General features: G+C 43.3%; 1 protein-coding gene and 1 pseudogene across 3 annotated transcripts in view; one reads left to right on the plus strand and one right to left on the minus strand.

Annotated features, from left to right (window-relative positions):
• LOC308428432 (large ribosomal subunit protein mL39-like) overlaps window positions 1-19,913 on the minus strand; it is a 231,237-nt pseudogene that overhangs the window by 199,697 nt on the left and 11,627 nt on the right. The gene's annotated exons all lie outside the window — the stretch shown is intronic.
• TTC5 (tetratricopeptide repeat domain 5) lies at window positions 1,320-15,989 on the plus strand. Of its 2 annotated transcripts, XM_080926810.1 has the most exons (10): window positions 1,320-1,398; window positions 2,876-3,008; window positions 6,894-7,105; window positions 7,456-7,606; window positions 9,342-9,433; window positions 10,958-11,014; window positions 11,601-11,747; window positions 11,857-12,071; window positions 14,582-14,726; window positions 15,362-15,989. In XM_080926810.1, the coding sequence occupies exons 1-10, from the start codon at window positions 1,351-1,353 to the stop codon at window positions 15,479-15,481; spliced, it is 1,320 nt and encodes a 439-aa protein (XP_080782936.1). In that variant the 5' UTR covers window positions 1,320-1,350; the 3' UTR covers window positions 15,482-15,989. The 2 variants fall into 2 exon arrangements, with proteins under 2 accessions (XP_080782936.1, XP_080782935.1); XM_080926809.1 differs by lacking the exon at window positions 2,876-3,008 and having other exon boundaries at window positions 1,344-1,398.

A 19,913-nucleotide genomic window follows, 5' to 3' on the forward strand; every position in this document is an offset into this window, starting at 1 on the left:
GAGCCAACATGTGGTTGCTGGGAATTGAACTCAGGACCTCTGGAAGAACAGTCAGTGCTCTTAACCACTGAGCCATCTCTCCAGCCTCCTTTTCTTTCTTCCTTCCTTCCTTCCTTCCTTCCTTCCTTCCTTTCTTTCTTTCTTTCTTTCTTTCTTTCTTTCTTTCTTTCTTTTTTTTTAATAAAACACAACACAGTCTTTTTGGAAGCAGTTGGAGGTGTCTAATATCTCTTTGCAGAGATAATTTTTAGCAAATGATCTTTAAAAGTTTTAAGATTGTGGTTGGATGTGGTGATGCATGCCTGTAATCTCAGTGTTTACTAGGTAGAGAGACAGGAGGAGCTCCTTGAGTTCAAGGTCTGCCTGATTTACAAATAGAATTCCAGATAATCGAGGTTACATAGGGAGACTCTGTCTAAAAATTTAAAATAGGGGCTAGAGAGATGGCTCAGTGGTTAAGAGCACTGACTGCTCTTCCAAAGGTTCTGAGTTCAAATCCCAGCAATCACATGGTGGCTCACAACCATCTGTGGTGGGATCCAATGTCCCCTTCTAGTATGTCTGAAGACAGTAAAAGTGTACTCATATACATGAAATAAACAAATCTTTGAAAAATTAAAACAAAGTAAGCATCGTGTGTCATAATGAATGTCTATAATCCAAGTACTTGGAAGTGGTTGTAGGAAGATTAGGAATGCAAGGTCATTTTTGGCTATAGAGCAAGTTCCAGGTGAGCTTGGGATACATGACTCTGTCTCAAACACACAAGATTTAAAATTTTTATTTTTGAATAAGTAATTCATGTTTAAGGTAAAAAAAAATGGAAAACACACAAATTTCTAAGGTCACCTGCCATTCTCAATTCTCCTTGTTTTTCTATTCAGAGACTGTTTCCTATGGATATAGGAGTGATATAATCAAGGTCAGAAATATACAAAACAAAAAAATAAATGTAATTAATCTAAGAACATTTTGATTCCGGAATTTGGGAAGGGAATTATGACTAAGAACTATGAAAATTATTTATGAAACCCAAAGTGACTACAAACTCAGCAGGTTGTTTTCCCAGTTGAGAGGCTGCGACAAAAGTCCAGCCTGGACTACATAACCACGTTGAGGTCAATCTGATCTACGTGATGAGATTCTGTCTCAACAAAAATAAGCAAAACAAGACCCAAAACCAGTTAGTTCTAGGGAAACGAAGATTTGGATTAAGTTGGTTTGTAGCAATGTCTCTGAGGCTCAGGCCGGCCTCCGGAGCCCTAGAGGTCGCTGTGGCTTCATCGTAGGCATGGCTGAGTCTCTGTGGTTGGAAAGTTGGGGGAGGAGACGCTGCGAGCGGCTGGAACGATGGCTGAAGAAGAGGAGGAAGCGAAGCACGTCTTGCAGAAATTGCAGGTGAGGCTGTGAGTTATGATCTTTGGCTCGTTGCTCTGAAAGGAGGGAGCGCAGTGGTCAGGGCCGGGGCGGTGGAAGGCTGCGGTTCAGCCGGTGCGGAGGACCGCTTGGTGGGCGCTCGGAGGGAGTCAGCCCCCCCCCCCCCGGGACTCCTCGGTAACAAATAGCTTTGTACTTGGTGTGGCAGGTGGTTCCCGACTGTCAACGGAGTTGTTTGTTCTCCACCGCAACAGCCATCTCTTGAGCATCTTTCTACTTTGAACTTGGCAACACTCAGTGACAGACGACAGAGCAGATGCCCTGGGTGTTGGTTTTAGGATTTACCCTGTTAATCTCTTAACCCCACCTACCCCCCCAGGTGACTGTTGTAGAGAGGAGTTTTCTGCAAGTATGTGTTGTGTCTTTATTTTGTTTTAATGATCAGGATTTTCTTTAAGCCCCAGAAGCTCAGTTTGTGGTCTAAGTCATCCTGGAACTTAAACTAGAACAATGCTTTACAGGGCACGTTGGCCTCGAACTCGCTGAGACCCACTTACCTCTGTCACCCGAGCGCTGAGATTAAAGGCCTGAGCCAGCAGGCCGGGCCGTTTCTAACATTTAAAGCATTAATCAGGTTCCTCTGTTCCTTGTGGGAGTTAAAAAGAACACTCAGAGCACAGACTTTGATGAACTTTGTATTCTTTTTGTGGTTGGCAGAAATCAGATTTCTAATCCTACCAGCAGGGAGATTGTAGATGCACTGTATACATTTGTATGTATAGGGAAAAAAAATACAAAACGTTACACAGAATAGTGTTTGCTCTGAGGCGTCAGTTTATTATTTGTTATCAGGATAGGGCTTTAATTCCCATACAAATTTGTTAATGATACAGGCACTACATTCGTCAATTTAACCGCTTTATTTAATGTGAATCTATAATGACCCAGGTCCCGTTCTAATGCTTAAGGATAGCCCTAATCAACACACAATTCTTTACATTATGGAGCTTACGTTGGTGATTCTAGAAAGGAATGAATGAATAGGCCATATAATTAAAAATGATAGGCACCTTTACTTCTCCCCTACCCAGAAGTCCAGCTTTAAGGTAAAACTGCAAAGCTTAATTCTTTGGGGACCAGAATAAGATAGAATAGTCTTGTTGACTTTGGCTTATTTCAAGTCTCAAGGTGGCTCTCTCCCATATGTGGTGTGACCAGTGCTTGGTCATATGGGAGCCTTGGCTGAGCTGGAGAGGTCCGTTTATGTGTAGTGTTGAGGCACCTTTGTGGGACAGCTTGGGACCATGAGGTCCTGTGATCCTGGCCCCTCCTCCTCTGATCTGCAGCATTTGGTAGGACTGGGGACCCTGGTGTTGCTCTGTGCCTCGTACGAGAGAAGAGAAGCAGTGTTGCTAGGCCAGGGCTTGGCAGTTAATGTAAAACCTCCTTGTCAGGTGCTCTCTCCATTGAATGGTCTTGCTCTTGTCTTGTTTTCTAGGAGCTGGTGGATCAGCTCTACCGTTTCCGAGACAGTTACTTCGAGACACATAGTGTGGAAGATGCAGGCAGGAAACAGCAGGATGTGCAGGAGGAGATGGAGAAGACTCTGCAGCAGATGGAGGAAGTACTTGGTATGAGCACCGAGGGGCACTCACCCCTCTGCCCTTCACTGAAGTGTGGTAGTGCTGTGCTCTTTCTTCAGACTGTGTGGTTTCCTGTGTGTGGCTGCCACAGGTTAGAACAGAGTAATGTTATGCCCCTGGGTGGTATAGCAGCTCTTTCTCACGCTAGAGGTTTGGTACAGAAGAGTATGCTTTTTGCAATAATCTTAATATTCTTAATTCTTAACTGATTTTTTCTTCTCCTCTTCCTCTTCCTTTTTTGGTGACAGAGTCTAACTCTATTGTCCTGGCTGTCCTAGAATTTGAATGTAGATCAAGCTGGCTTTGAAATCACCTTGAAATCTAGTGCCTCTGCCTTCCAGTGTTAGGATTACAGGTTTGTTCTTCCACACCTTCATGGTCAGGTGTTCTTGAAGCTTCTAATTATGGAGTTCAAAGAACTACTGAAATCTAATTCTTTGACCTGATACACAAGTCCCCACTATTTCTTTCCTAAACTCTGCTCTAAAGTCTTGTTTGCTGAGGACTTTGAATTACTGCTTCTGTTTCTCTAGAAAAATTTCTACCTCTGTTTAAATTGCTTATCTGATTGTCATCTAACTTTGGTAGGCCATGGGTGTAAATTTTTAAAGTATGTCCTTATGATTCTCTGGATTTCCTTGGTATCTGTTGTGATATCTCCCTTTTTATTTATAATTTTATTAATTAATCTTCTCTTTTATCTTTTAGTTAATTTGGCTACTGGTTTATCAAGTCTGTTTTTCCACCCCCAAATACTTCTTTGTTTTATTGATTCTTTGAAGTTTTTGTTGTTTGTTTCTGTTTTGTTTATATCAGCCCTGAATTTGAGTTTATTTCTGGCTTTTGTTTTTTTTGGGTGTTATTTCTTCTTTTTGTTCTAGAGCTTTCAAGTGTACTGTCCCCCCCTCCCCCCTTTCTTTTTTTGAGACAGGGTTTCCCTGTGTGCAGATCTGGCTGCCCTGGAACTCACTTTGTAGACCAGGCTGGTCTTGAACTCACAGAGATCTGCTTGTTTTTGCTCTTGAGTGCTAGGAGTAAAGACTGCTAAGTTTCTAATGTGAGATCTTTTATATATATATGTATGTATGTATATTGGCATTTAGTACTGTGAACCACCTTCACTGTGTCTTTTAAGTTTGAGTATGTTAGGTTTCCATTTTCTCTCAGTTGTTAAAAGTTTTAAATTTTCTTCTTAATTTCTCTCTTGTCCCATTTTTCATTCAATAGTAAGCTATCCAGTATCCATGAGTTTGCATACTTTCTGTCGTTTTTATTGTTGTTGATATCCAGCGTTAATCTGTGGTAGCTAGGTGTCATGTCAGTTTTCTTATGTATATGAGACTTGCTTTATGTCCAAATACATAATCAGTTTTGGAGAGAGTTCCGTGAGGTGCTGAGAAGAAAGTGTATTAATTCTTTTGTGTTTGATCAGAATGTTCTGAAATTATTTGCTAGGTCCATTTGATTTATGACATTATTTAACTCCAGCTTTTCCCTGTTTATAGTTTTTGTCTGGATGGCCTGTCTATTGGCAAGAGTAGGGTTTTGAATTTACCCACTATTGATGTGTAAGGGTCACTGTAATTTTAACTGTAGTAGTTTTTCTTTTATGAACTTGGGTACCCTTATGTTTGGTGTATACAGTTTTTTTTTTTGATATTTATTTATTTATTTTATGTATATGAGTACACTGTAGCTGTTTTCAAACAGACCAGAAGAGGGCATTGAATCCCATTACAGATGGTTGTGAGCCACCATGTGGTCCCTGGAAATTGAACTCAGGTCCTCTGGAAAAGCAGTCAGTGTTCTGAGCCATCTCTCCAGCCCTGGTGCATACATTTTTAGGATTGCAATATCTTCTTGGTGGAGTTTTCTTATATAGTATCTTCCCCCATCTCTTCTGATTAGTTTGATTTGAAGTTTTTTTTTTTTTTTTTAGTCACAAGTTAAAATGGTTACATCTGCTCGCTTTTGGAATCCATTTGCTTGGAATATCTTTTTAATTTTATTCTGAGATGATGTCTATCCTTGATGGTAAGGTGTGTTTCTGGAATACAAGAGAAAGATGTATCCGGTTTTCTGTTCTAATCTGTTAGATTAATGTCTTTTTTTGGGGGTGGGGGTGAGGCCATCGCTACTGAGAGTCATCAGTTAGCAATGTTTTTTGATTTCTGTTATTTTGTTGTTATGGTGTGGGTTCTCCCCCCCTTTTGATTTTCTGTTCTGGGATTATTTATTTCTTGTGTGTTCTTGGGTGTTGTTATAATCCTCTGCAGACTGAAGTTTTTCTTCTAGTGCCCTTAGAACTGGATTGGTAGATAGATACTTCTTACGTTTGGTTTTATTGTGGAGTGTCTTTCATTCTACCCATTGTGAGTGATAATAGGAATAGTAGTCTAGACTGGCATCTTTGGTCTTCTAGAATTTATAGAATATCATTCTAGGTCCTTCAGGCTTTTAGAGACTCTAATGAGAAGTCAGTTTCTATCTACTGGGCCAGCCTTTGCGTCTTACTTGGTCTTTTTTCCTTGTGGCCTTTACTGTTCTCTTCTTATTCTGTACATTTAGTGGTTTTGATTAATATGTGATGTGGGGAATTTCTTCTCTGGTCCAGTTTATTTGGTGTTTCTTTATATTTCTTATACCTTGATAGATACTTCCTTTAGGTTGGGGAACTTTTCATGTATAATTTTGTTGAAAATATTTTTTGTGCCTTTGATATGGGTTTCTTCTTCCTCTGTTCCTATTATTTATAAATTTGATCTTTTCATAATGTTTCAGATTTGTGCCTGGGTATTTTTTTTTCATATTTAATATCTTCTTTGACTGAAGTATTCATTTTTTCTACCTTGGCTTTAGTGCTTGAGATTCCTCTGTGTCTTGTATTTTGTTGAGACTTACCTCTGAGATTTCTGTTTGACTTCCTACATTTTTTTTTTTTTTTTAATTTCTAGTTCATTTTAGTGGGAGGTTGTTTGTGTTGTTGTTGTTACTTATTCCATCGTGTTTGGCAGACTTCCTTAAGAGGTCTACTCATCAGCTCCTCTCTAAGGTCCTTGAGCATATTCACAATTCCTGGTTTGAAGTCCTTATCTGGTGTTTCAGCTGTTTCCCAGAGGATACTGTCATAGTGTTACCGGGTTTTGCTGAAGATGTAGTGTCTTGGCTGTTCATGTTTACGCTTGAGTCTAGGCATTTGGGGGGAGGATGTTAGAGGTCTTTCTACGTCTTTGTTGGGTTGGTGTCCATTGTTTGTTTTTACAGTTCTCTCTGGAGCTTAGGAAAGTGTGGTTGCCGAGGTTTGCCAGGTAGAACGTGCTCCAGTGGGTATCAGAATAATAAAGGTGGAGTGGAAGAAGAGTTGTAAAGTCTGAGGCAGAGAGTTAGGGGGACAGGCCCACACTGAGGGTCGGGTCCCCAGGGAGTTAAAAGTCCTATAGGAGAGGGAGCTCCTGTAAGTCAGTGGCAGTAAGAGTGAGACTGTCATTACAGTGACAGGAATGAATGGTGAGCCCTGGGTTTGCACAGAGGTGGCTCCTCCAGTGACAGGAGTCGGAGTGGGAGGAGGAGCACCCGAAAGCATATTGCTACAGGGCAGAGTCAGAGAGGAGAGGTAAGAAAGGAAGTCAGTGACAGTCTCCTTCCTGCGTCCCAGCCAGGTGTGGCCCTGGGGGTCCCAGCATAAAAAGCAGTTCTAGGTATTGGTGGCTGACACAAAGGAAGGGGGATGAGCTGGAAGGGAAAGCCAAGAAGATCCACAGGAAGGAGCAGAGCTGAGTCTATACTAAGGTTAGATGACATTTTCAGCCACTATTTATTGAGGGAAGAGATCCCCTGGTTGTTCACTGCCTGATCTTTGCCCTTTTCCCCTAGGTTCTGTGCAGGCTGAGGCACAGGCTCTAATGCTAAAGGGGAAGGCACTGAATGTGACTCCCAATTATAGCGCTGAGGCTGAGGTGCTTCTCTCAAAGGCCGTGAAGCTGGAGCCTGGGCTGGTGGAAGCCTGGAACCAGTTGGGTGAGGTGTACTGGAAGAAAGGAGACGTTGCGGCTGCCCACACCTGCTTCTCCGGAGCCCTCACCCATGTGAGCTGCCCATTCCCTCATGGAGTTGGGAAGTAATGGATTCCTTCGGTTCTTTGGGTTTCTGTAGGATAGGAATACCAGATCAGGATTGAGTCTGAGTGAGGGGAATGGAGTCAGAAGGGAGGAAGGGTGAGGAGCAGGCCTGGGTGAGGGATGCATAAGGAATAGAGGACTAAGAAAGAAAAAAGGATGGCATTAGGTTTGGTCTAGGTGAGAAGAAAATAGCATCTGGGGATATGCATGGCTTTGAAGATGGAATTGGTGCAAGCATTAGAACACTGAGGTCGCTGTGGATCTGCAAGCGGCAGGTAGGATCCTGAAGGCTGAGTGTGTGTTCTTCCCATTGGCAGTGCAAGAACAAAGTCTCTCTGCAGAACTTGTCAATGGTGCTCCGCCAGCTGCAGACCGACTCTGGAGATGAACATTCTCGCCACGTCATGGATAGCGTCCGACAGGCTAAGTTGGCCGTGCAGATGGATGTCCTTGACAGCCGCTCCTGGTGTGAGTGTTGTGAGAAGATGTCCTGGTTTGTACACTAGTGGCTCTCAGCTATGGGATGTCTGACTCTGAGGCTATCTTTGTTTAAAACAAGCCCTAAACTTGTTTTGGAAAAAAGAAAAAAACAAGTTGCGTGTGGTGTATGCATTTGTGATTGCCTGTGCACATGCCAGAAGACATCATTACATCCCTAGGTGGATGCTTGGCTTATTACATGGTTGCTGAGACACAGAACCTGGTCCATATCATTCTGCAGCAAGCACTCTTAACCACTGAGGTGTCTCTCAAGCACCTCTAAACTTATTTTGATGAACTGCTATGCTCGGAACTCTGGGATCTCTTTATGTAAGAGAGGAAACATGTTTCCCTGTAAGCCGTGCAGACCGTCCTCCTTTGCCTTCTGTTGCTGTGATAAACATGACCAGAAGCAACTTGGGAGGAAAGGATTTATTTCAGCTTATAGCTTATCATCCACTGTGAAGGGAAGCCAGGGCAGGAACTCGAGGCAGGAACCTGGCGACAGGAATTGAAGCAGATGTCATGGAGAAATATTGCTCAGTAGTTTACTTTCCAGGCTTGTGGTTAGCCTGCTTTCTTATAAAACTCAGGACCACCTGTCCAGGTGTGGCACTGTCACAGTAGGCCACCTGATCCTTCCACACGAGCCATCAGTCAGGAAGATGCCCCACAGACACGCCTGTAGTCCAGTTTGGTGGAGGCTTCTTATCCATTCGATTTTTCCTATTCACAGACAACTCCAGCTGGTGTTGAGACCTCCTCCAAAACAAAATAAAAGAAGTCAACATAAAGACCCCCACAAGCTAAATGTGACAGGGTTTTTGTCAAATCTCTTCATCTTGGTCATCCATATTTATCTCTTTACCTCAGACTTTTAACTAATCGACACAGAGTAATACCTGCTTTGAATAAGAGTGGAATCTTTCAGGAATAGACTTCTGAAACCTAGCACCCAGGAGGTAGAAGCTGGTGGATCTTTGTTAGTTTGAGGCCAACCAGTACTACATAGGTAAGACCTCGTCACAGGAAAAAGTAAAAAGGCTGAAGAGATGGCTTAGTGGTTAAGAGCACTGGTTGCACCTCCAAAGGATCCAGGTTCAATTCCCAGCACCTACATTGCAACTTGCAACTATCTGTAACTCCAGTTACAAGGATCTGATGCCTGCCTCTGACCTTAACACGTACTGCATGGTGGTGTAGTGCATTGGCATATATGCAGGCAAATTACTTGTGCACATAACAATAAATCCTGTTTTTAAAAAGAAACTTCTGGAAACACGAGACTTGCATAATACTAGCCTATTTGTTTTTGTTTTTCAAGTAGCAAGCTTATGAGACCCCCATCTCTCCCTGAGGATGTCTAGGCAGTTAATGGTTGTTGGGGTGGGAGAGTCGTTTGATCCCGTGTTGTGACCACTGGTAAAGCGTCAGGTAAATAGCCACATCTGTGCTCTTCTAAGCAACCCTAATGGATTACAATGAACACGGGTATGAAAGAGGAAGAGGCTTGAATTGGGAAGAGGGGATCAGTGGATAGGGAAGGGGGACAGGAAGGGGATAATGGAGGGTGCAGATATAATCAAAATACAGTTTGTGAGTGTCTGGAAATGAAATACAATAATATATGTTACTAAGAACTATAAACACACAGACGTCCGAGAGCTGCTGGCCGTTTCTTGGACTGGGCTCTGAGACGACCCACTGCCTGTTGCTCTTGCAGATATCCTGGGGAATGCGTATCTTTCTCTTTATTTCAATACTGGCCAGAACCCCAAGATCTCCCAGCAAGCCCTCAGTGCCTATGCTCAAGCGGTAAGTACTTGTGATCACCCAGGGTAGAAGTAGAGGCAGCGGCGCTGGGGGCCTTTGTCTTCCCTCCGTTCCTTTGGCAAGCAGCGCTTGCAGACATCGCTGGCATCTCACGTGTCTGCAGAGCTGACTTACAGGACAGAAGGGCTGGTGCTTTGGTGACAGATGACTTCCCGAGCTGTCTCAGTTTCTTACAGGCGAGCGTAATGAGATCACGGAGTCATGATCTTACCATGCCCATCTTTTCAGTGGAGCAGAAAAAGAATAACGTGTAACTTTAAAGAAAACAAAAGCTCTGAAAATTAAGCCGCGTTGAATTAAGTAGTTATGCCGAATTCTGTATCTGTTTACTTTATAAGCAGGCTCTCACTATGAAGCCCGAGGTAAATTACTTGGCATGGCTCTGGCTCCCCCATGGTTCCATCAGTGAACTGTCCCAGGAGCTCACACAGTGAAGCTCACACACCACTCCGTGTTCTAAGCCACGTTGATGACACTTGCTTGAGGCTTAAGGTCATTGAGGCTCCGAGTGCCTGCCCGTCTGTTGTTGGAGATCTCTGAGCGGCTTTCTGGGTGACGTTTAGGTAGCCTTCACTATCATCTCTATTCTTTGCCTTCAGATTTTGTTGACAAAGTAGCCTGCTTTTAAACTTCCTGTTGCTCACCGCACCTCCTGGCAGAGCAAGGAAGCAGCTATTTTATATTCATTCTTGTGGTTCATTCCCAGAGGGCAGAGGAGTTATACTTTACCCCAAATTACATATATATGTATATTTTATAAACAGGGTCTCACTATGAAGCACAGACCGGCTTCCAACGTGAGGCCTCCCTCCCATGTATGCCTTCTGAGAGTTGGTATTACAGACATGCTTGGCTTTACTCCAGCATCTCAATTTTGTGAATGTTCACATTTTAAAGAATATATCTTCAGAATCCTCTACTCGCCTTCTGCTGTGTAGTTGTCAACTCTTAATTTCCTCTTCAAATAACCTTTGAATTAGCCGGTTAAACTGTGGCTTTTGCTTCTGCAGTGCACGTAATTAAAAACGTCAGCACTGTAGTTTCTACTACACATTTCTCCGCTGTGTTCTAGCTTCTGTCGGTCAGTTTTAGAGTCAGAATGTGACTTACTGTGTCCTTGTAGATGAGCTCGATACAGAACCATGACTTTGCCTACACCAAGAGCCGTGCTTGTGGCGGAGGAGCTGTGCCCAGTCACCCTTTCTGCCGTAGACGCTCCTCGTCTGTACCTTAGGAAACCATCCGAATGCTTTCATTGTGTAATACTGCAATACTGTGTGGGTTAGTTACAACTCTGTTTTACAGCCCATCCCCTGTAATGAGCTTTACATGGTTGAGGCTTCAGAGGCAGACACTTAGTAACTGAACAGCTGCATGGGTGTAGATACCATTTTGACAAGAAAGAACCTCAGGTTTTCCTAGGGAGATGAAATCGGGGGCATGTTGAGCCTGGGCATCCTTAAGATTGAGTTAGGATCTATTGGTGATCTTTTTATCCCATTGCAGGAGAAGGTCGACAGGAAAGCGTCCAGCAACCCTGACCTTCATCTCAACAGGGCGACGGTAAGACCCCAAGAGACATAGAGGGGCTGGAGAGATGGCTTAGGGGCTGAAAGCACTTGTTGCTCTGGCAGAGAACCAGTGTTTGGTTCCTAGTACCTATGTGACTGTAACTGCAGTCCTAGGGGACTCGGTGCCCTCGTCTGACCTCTGAATGCACTGCGCATGCGCGGTATGCACACATGCGCACAGGTAAAGCACTTATAAAACAAAATGTCTTTTAAAGAAAGACAACATGTAAGTCTTAGCCTCGGAGGGTAACTGAGCGGTGCAGGGACAGAGTTGGATACAGACCACGGGAGGGAAGCCTGAGTGCTCTTGGGAAGTGCGAGTTCAGTTTGACCTCAGGCTGGAGGAGTCACACGAGGGAGTGGAAAGGATGTAGGGGGCGTGGCTTAAATACTTGGGAAGTTTGAAGTGTAAGTAGAACGTGCAGCTCTACTGCTTCAGAGCCTGTGAGTTCATCTCTGCACTGCATTGTCTTCACTGTGGCCCGGGAGGAAGTCAGTTTCCTCTAGTTTTGTAGTCCACTGTAGCATTTCTGCTGTGTGGTTTGTCTAGGCTTAACACTTGGGTTACTTTTCTACAGTTACATAAATATGAAGAGAGTTATGGGGAGGCCCTAGAGGGTTTCTCACAGGCTGCAATGCTGGACCCTGCATGGCCCGAGCCCCAACAACGAGAACAGCAACTCCTGGAATTCCTCAGTAGGCTAACCAGCCTCCTGGAGAGCAAGGTAAAGATGTGGAAGGGCTGAAGCTATCAGTCAGATACAGAAATAATGGTATAGGTGATACGGGCAGTCGGGCGGGTTGAGAGACGATGTATTTCTTCTTCCTTTGCAGGGGAAGACAAAACCTAAGAAGCTTCAGAGCATGCTGGGAAGCCTGCGCCCAGCCCATCTGGGCCCTTGTGGTGACGGTCGCTATCAGTCTGCCAGTGGGCAGAAGGTGACCCTGGAGCTCAAGCCACTGAGCACACTGCAGCCCGGTGTGAACAGCGGTACCGTGGTCCTGGGAAAGGTGGTGTTCAGCCTAACCACAGAGGAGAAGGTCCCCTTGTAAGTCTCACCCCTTCCCCCAATCCCCCAAGCTCCCAACCTCCCCTCCCCGCCCAGCGAACCACTCTCACCTCCTGGTCTTTTTCTGGCCATTTTGCAAGTTATGGACTTTTACTACTTTGTGGGATCTGCTCCCTGTTGTTGAAGCCTTGTCTAGGCGATACCAAACAATCCCTTTCAGTTTGGTTCTGTTTATTTACGTGTGCCAGTCTTCATCTAGATGTCCGGGAACAACTCGTGGGAGTTTGCCTCTTCTAACATGTGTGTCCCAGGATCAAACTTCCGGGATCAAACTAGGTTTCTGGGTTTGGCAGCAAGTGCTGGACCCCATGAGCTATCTTGCTGGCCTCTAATAGTCTTCTGATAGTTCTGCTATTGTCTATTGTTTTCTCGAGTTTGTCCTTATGAATTGCTTTTTTCTTTTTTTTTAAAGATTTATTTATTTGTTTACTTATTTAATGTATATGAGTACACTGTAGCTGTCTTCAGACTCACCAGAAGAGGGCATCAGTTCTCATTACAGATGGTTGTGAGCCACCACGTGGTTGCTGGGATTTAAACTCAGGATCTCTGGAAGAGCAGTCAGTGCTCTTAACCACTGAGCCATCTCTCTAGTCCCGCTTTGTAAATTCTTAAGTTTATATTTGAAGTAGCAGGACAGTTAAGAATATGTCTGACTGTTTGTCTGCATGTGTGCTGCTGTGACATTTAGAACTGGAGTTACAGGTTGTTGTGAGCCAGGGAACTGAACCTGCATCCTCTGCAAGATCAATAAGTGCTCCTAATTGATGAGCTATCTCTAGCCCCCTTGACAGGTCATTTTTAAAGTAAGGTAGAGAAACTTTACTCTTTTTAGTGTTTGGACTCACAGGGTTGAAGACAAATTTAGATTCTGTTTCTAGATAGTTCTAGAAGGTGAGCTTTGGGTTAGAGTTGAGGTTTGGTTGGGATCTTATCTGGGTGTCTTGCTTTTGTTTTCTGCCTGCCTGTCCTCCTTCCTTCCTTCCTTCCTTCCTTCCTTCCTTCCTTCCTTCCTTCTCTCTTTGCTCCTTTCTTTTTTATATACAGAAAACTTCCTTTGCGACTTATTACTTAGCTTGGTCCGTGTGGCAGAGTCAAACCAACTCTGTATTCTCACATCTGTCCTTTCAGACAGGACACTTTTTTGCACAGAGGGATTGTGTTTGTCGTTTATTTGTCTAGGTTCTGGCACATGTGTTAGAGTGAGGAAAACATGTAAAGGACACATGCAAAGCCTGCTTGTAGTCCAGCCAAGGGTGGAGTTAGTCTGTTCACCTAGTAAAAATGTGAAGACATTTATAATTCACTTCATGTGTAAGTGTGGGTGTACACATGTGTACAAGTCTAAGACAAAGTCAGAGAGTTGATTCTCCCTTCCACAGTGTACGTTCTGGGGCTGAACTCCTGTTGTCAGCCTGGCAAGTGCTTTACCTACGAAACCATCTCTCCAGCCCAGAGCATAGAATTTGAAAATCAGGATTTAGTGAGTACTGTACCTGCTGGGTCCTTCGCTCACTAGTTGTCCTGGTTGAGTTTTTTTCTTTTTGAGGACAGTGGTTTGTTTTCTGCGCCCTGCTGGGACCCCTGCTGCCTTTGCCTTCTAGGTTCTGGGCCACAGCTTGTAATCTGTGAAGTGAACCAGCATCTGTCTCCATACTCTGGCCACATGGCTCTACAACATCCTTACTTATCTTTCTTCTTCCTTTTGGTGACTAGACCTCACTGTATAGCCCTGGCTAGCCTGGAACTTACTATGTAGGGCAGGCTGGCTTTGAACTCACACATCTACCTGCCTCTGCCTTTCAAGTGCTGGATATGCAGTACCATGCTGGGCCTCTTTTCTGTTTTAACAATAATAATAAAGCAAAACAAAACCTTTATTAGTTCGTGTACCTGTGATCCTGTGTGTACATATGCCATGGCATGCTTGTGGAGGTTAGAGCACAATGTTTTGGAGTTGGTATTTGGGGTGATAGATTTTTCCTTACAAGATACAACATACATGTCTACTTATACTAGAAAGAAGAGTTCAGGACAGATTAAAATAGCCAATAGCCAATGTCCAATTTGTCCAACCAGTGATTTTTTGTTTTTGTTAATTGCAGTTACAAACATGAATATGGGTCAGGGGTTGCTTACAAGGAACTGGGATTACACAAAAGCAGCTGCATCACCCAAAAACCCACTCCAACATGGGTGATGACTCCTGAAAACTGCAACCCCAGCACTCTATGAAGCTGCATGCATTCAGAACATCCTTTTCTTTTTGACGTTTGATAGGCCAGGGATAAGGATCCAGCCAATAGTCTAGGGATAAAGGGACCAGCTGATAGGCCAGGGATAAGGGTCCTACTACAATATTTTGTAAATAAATTATAGTGAATAATGGTACTTATAGATTGATAAGTAATACTAACGTTTATAATTTTTCACTGCTCACAAACCTTTAATTTTTTTCTCTCCCTCTTTAACCGACTTTAACCTGGAAGCACATTTGGCTTGGTAGATTCAGATGGTCCTTGCTATGCGGTGATGGTGTATAATGTGGTGCAGAGCTGGGGAGTGCTCATTGGGGACTCTGTAGCCATTCCTGAGCCCAACCTTAGGCATCACCAAATTCAGCACAAGGGAAAGGTGAGTAAGGACTCTGAGTCTTTGTAGCTCAGTTTCTGAGGCTGGCACCAAACCTCTCTCTAAAACACAGAAGTAAAAGTAATGATTGTGTGTGTGATGTGTGTGTGCTCTCGTGTGTATGTACTGTATATACATTTGTGTGATGTGTGTGTGCTCTGTGTGTATGCACTGTCTATACACTTATGTGATATGTATGTTCTCTTGTGTGTATGTAATGTATATACATTTGTGTGATGTGTGTGCTCTTCTGTGTATGCACTGTATATACATTTGTGTGATATGTGTGTGTGTGTATCTCTGTGTGTGTGTGTGTAATTTTATTTGTATTTGGTGGGTTAATTTTAGACTTTACAAATAGACTAGCAAATTCCTGTGGTTCTGGCTGGCCGCTGTTTCTAAAACCTCTGGAGGAGGGCAGATGCTCTGAGAGCCGGTGGCATCCTTTTTTCAGGGAGCACAGAGAATTTGCTTTCTTGAATATGGGAACAGTCTTATTCTTGTAATCGTTTTGGTGGTGCCCTGTCTGTCCCAGAAACTCTTTGTTCAATTCTATCTTTATGAATGTTGATGTAAGACAGGGCGGGTTTGTCTGACTTAGATCTGGAGTAACTTGGTCTCTCTGTCTTCTTTTCCAGGACTATTCCTTCTCCAGCGTTCGTGTGGAAACGCCTCTTCTGTTGGTGGTGAATGGAAAGCCACAGAACTCCAGCAGCCAAGCTTCTGCTACAGTGGCTTCAAGGCCACAGTGTGAATGACCTTGTAGAGGCAGGGAAGGTGCATGGATAAGCTCACGGTTGTTATAAATGGGGATTTCTCTTCCCCAGCCCTGTAACATAGTTGGGTCTCTTTCCTTTTGCCGGACATACTCCAGCCCTCTTCAGAGCCATTGGGATCCTTGTTTATATTTCTCCTACCTCTTCAAGTGTCAACTTGAGGGAGGAGCAGAAAGCACTATAGAACTGTTGGGACTCATGGGAGACTCAGGACTCGAAGTCCTGAGGTGTTTGACAGTCGACGAGATCCCTGTGTCTCCTTCTTGAGTCCAGTATGTATGTACATATCAGTTTACTATTTATTGTTGAGGGAGCTCAACTTTCTAATGGCTTCATTTTTGAGCAGTTTTTACATTTTTTTAATTTTTAGGTTTATGTTCCAATGGCTGTGGTGGCACACCTTTAATGCCAACACTTAGGAGACAGAGGAAGAACTCTATGAGTTCAAGGCCAGCTTGATCCTGTATAGTAGGATCCAGGCTAGCCAGAACTATATAGAGAGATTGTCTGGAAAAAAAAAAGTTCTTTCTCTTTTTTAGGACTGGAACAAAATTAAATTTGTTTGTAAAAGAATTTACCCTATAGTTCTGTCTTTTTATTGTCTCTTGTTACAGGAATTCTTGGTAATAAGATCTGTAAATTCTGCTGGAGTAGCATTTCTTTCTTTTTTCTTTTTAGAATTATTGATTTATTATATGTGAGTACACTGTAGAGTACACTGCAGCTGTCTTCAGACACACCAGAAGAGGGCATTGGATCCCATTACAGATGGTTGTGAGCCACCATGTGTACTGAACTCAGGACCTCTGAAGAGCAGCCAGTGCTCTTAGCCTCTGAGCCATCTCTCCAGCCCCTTTTTTGGGTTTTATAAAAATAGTTTATCTGGAATTACAGGTAGCTGAGAGTTGCTGGTGTTGGGAACTGAACTCAGATCTTCTGCATGGGCAGTATGTATGTGTGCATTTACGAATGTACATATGTACATAAGAAATATATGTATGTATGTATGTGGTGTTTATACAATTAACATGAGTATGTATGCTTTTTGTTTTTTATTTTGTGTGTGTCTGTTGGGTGTGTGCAAAGGAGGTGTGCATTCCCAGATATCTTGAGTGAGGAGGCCAGAGGAGGGTTTGGGGTGTCTTTCTCATCTGCCTTGTTGCGGGGAGGTAGGATCTCTCACTGAACCTGAAGCCTGCTGATTGGCTAAGCTGCCTGGCCATTGAGCTCATGAGGCCCGCCTTTTCCCACCCTTAGTGCTGCAGTTTCAGGCATATGTAGCTCTGCTGGGTTTCTTACGTGGACGCTGGAGGTTTCAGTCAGGTCCTCGTGCTTGAGAGCAAGCACCCCGAGCCACCTAGTGTCTACTTGGCACTGCCGTGGCCTTTTTTTCATATTTTTAAAATAAAAAAATATTTTGAGACAGGTTCTTATTATATAGCCTTTATGGCCTAGAATTCTTTGTGTAAATCAGGCGGGTCTTTGAACTCAGAGATCCACTTGCCTTTGCCTTCTGGCCAGGTCACCTCTATTAACGATGATTAAGCACTATCCCTGGTATTGCTGGAGCTTTAAAACAAGAAATTCTTTGATAATTTTTGCATTGGTAGTATGGACCATTATTTTTCTTTTAAATATGATCTTAATATAGGACCATTTTACTATTTTATTTTGTATGTGTGTATGTATGTATGTGAATGTGCATGTATAGTATGTGTATGTATGTGAGTGTATATCTGTATGTGAGTGTGCATGCATGTATGTGAGTGTGCATGCATGTATGTGAATATGTTTGTATATGTGCATGTGTGTACGTAAGTGTGCATGCATGCATGATGTATGTATGTGAATATGCCATGTGTATGCATGAATTTGCACATATGTACGTATGTGAGTATGCCATGTGTATGCATGAGAGTTTGCATATATGTATGTATGTATGTATGTGAATGTGCATGTATAGTATATGTATGTATGTGAGTGTATATCTGTATGTGAGTATGCATGCATGTATGTGAGTGTGCATATATGTATGTGAATATGTATATGTGCATGTGTATGTAAGTGTGCATGTATGTATGATATATGTATGTGAGTATGCCACGTGTATGCATGAGTTTGCATATATGTGTATATGTGAGTGTGCATGCTTGCATGTGGATATACATATATGTATGTATGTGATATATATGTGTCCATATATGCAGAAGCTACAGGAAGATGTCAGCTATCCTGCTGGTGTATCACCCTTCTCCTTATTTCTTCACTACACCTGGATGGAACCTGGTGTCCTTTAGCAAGCACAGATGATATTCCTGTCTCTAACCTCACAAGGAGAGTTCCCTGAGTATGTGTGGCCATGGCTGGTTTGTTATGTAGGTGATGGGGATTTGAGCACAGTTTTCAACTGAGCCGTTCCTCCAGCCTCTAGCCCACTCTTGGGACAGCGGAAGAGTGATTTGCACATAGCATCAGCTCCAGAATCCTGAGGACCTGGATTCAGCTCACGTGCTGCCATTATTCCAGGGTACATGTCTTCTCTGCCTGTCTTGGATAATGTGCTGAGCATGTGATAGCTAATTTAATGACACAGTAGACCTACAAGGTAAGTAGCATCCTTTTTATAGATGTGGACATGAGATCCACAGGTAATCAGAGATTCTCTCCTTGATCTAGCTGTGGTGGGGGCTTCTCTGTCTTGTAAAGACTTGAATAAAAGACTAAGATACTACTTACCTAGTTTATTCTTTGTATTCGTTGTTTAAATTAGCATATAAGTAGTGTGTCTCCATGACAATTTCCTTCCAGGCCACTCCTCTTTGGTCACCTTCCTCTCTGGTCCTTCCTGTCCTCCTCTGGGTCCCCTTCATAACACCATTTCTACTTTTATGTCACATTGCTGTTTTTTCTAACTTACTTCATTTAATTATGTGTATCTGTGTGTGTCTGTGAGTGCAGGTGCCTGTGAAGGTCAGTGGTGGTAATCCCCTTGGATCCGGTGTTACAGGTGGCTGTAATCTGCCCAGTGTAGATATTGGGAACCAAACTCGTGTTTTCTATGTCTGCACTCCGGCCCTCTTCAAGAGCAGCGAGTGCTTCTACCCACCAGGCCATTGCTCCAGCTTCCATATCATGTGTATTCTGTCTCTCCTCGTTCATACTTTTCTCATAGTCCTTTTCTAGTATCAATACCTACACTAATCCCTCCTCCGTGTGTAAACATGGCATAGAATATGGAATCTGGTGGGAAGATGGTATCTGGTGTTCAGCAGTCTCCTTGACAGTCCTCTGAGAAAGCTCAGGACGGCTGTAAGAATGGATTGCCCGTCTGTCTCCCACATTGGGGATAAGTCTCCCAGCCTCTGGAATGGGAGGGGCCTAATCTGATAAGTGCCAGGTAAACCCCAATGAGTTTTATGTGGACCAGCTTTCTTCCTGCTTTATTCTTGACCACGGAGTAGCCTGTTCTCTGTGTGGTCCCTCATTATTTCTGTAATCATCACTGCTGGGCAAGCTGAAGTTTACACTGCAATAGCACATCACTTACTAGATATATATCTTTGCTACTTTTAACTAGTATACTGTATCTTTAATACAAGAGAACCCCAGAGGCTGGGTTTGTAGCAATGGCAGGGCACTCAGTGAATACAAAGGTCTTGCTGCTTATTAGCATACAAACAGCATGCCGTCTTGCTCATCACTGTTAAAAATCAGGAGGCAATGTGCTGGTTAAGAGCATGCATTGCTCTTGCAGAAGACCTAAGTTTGGGTCTTAGCATGTCAGATTGATCACAACTGACTGCAGCTCCAGCTCCAGGGCAGTCGACCCCCTCTTCTGACTGCCACAGTCTAGGCAGGCATAGCTACATTCACATAGTCACACATCAATCAAATGTTTTAAAAACACTGGAGTAAGTTTCAGCTGTAGGGGGAAAGGCTTTTGGTACTAGTCAGACAAATGCTGAGTTACTGTGCTAAGCTAAACCTTTACTAAGAATGGAAAGGAAGGACATGGGTGTTCAGGAGAAAAGGTCAGCATACCTGCTGGCAGAGTTGGTATTGAGGTGACTTCCCAGGTTTCTATCTTAGGTGACAATATGTGATGAGAGCTGTTAACATGATAGGTGACTACATGGAGATCTTGATGTCTTCTTTTTCTTGGACTTCCAGTGACTATTTCAGTCATCTGCCTGCCTCCTTTGGGTTGTTAGCCATTGAAGGTATTCATCTTTGATTTCATAGTTCTTGGGTGACAGAAGCTCTCAATAAATGTACACGGATCTAGTAACACTTCTCATGCTAGGGTTTTCCTTATGGCTCCCCTAGCTTTTGTCAGTTTGACATGAATCTAGATGTATCAGTTGAGAAAATGTCTCCATAAGATTGCCTGTAGGCAAATCTATGAGGGCGTTTT

Source organism: Micromys minutus (genome assembly GCF_963924665.1).
Source record: "Micromys minutus genome assembly, chromosome: 12".
NCBI lineage: Eukaryota > Metazoa > Chordata > Mammalia > Rodentia > Muridae > Micromys > Micromys minutus.

What these genes read in the sequence shown, in the direction of transcription:
- TTC5 (XM_080926810.1), top strand. Translation starts at nt 1,351, where the DNA reads ATGGCTGAAGAAGAGGAGGAAGCGAAGCACGTCTTGCAGAAATTGCAG. An exon ending in TCTCCGGAGCCCTCACCCAT is followed by an intron (nt 7,106 to 7,455) that starts GTGAGCTGCCCA and finishes TCCCATTGGCAG; the next exon opens with TGCAAGAACAAAGTCTCTCT. An exon ending in ACAGAGGAGAAGGTCCCCTT is followed by an intron (nt 12,072 to 14,581) that starts GTAAGTCTCACC and finishes TTAACCTGGAAG; the next exon opens with CACATTTGGCTTGGTAGATT.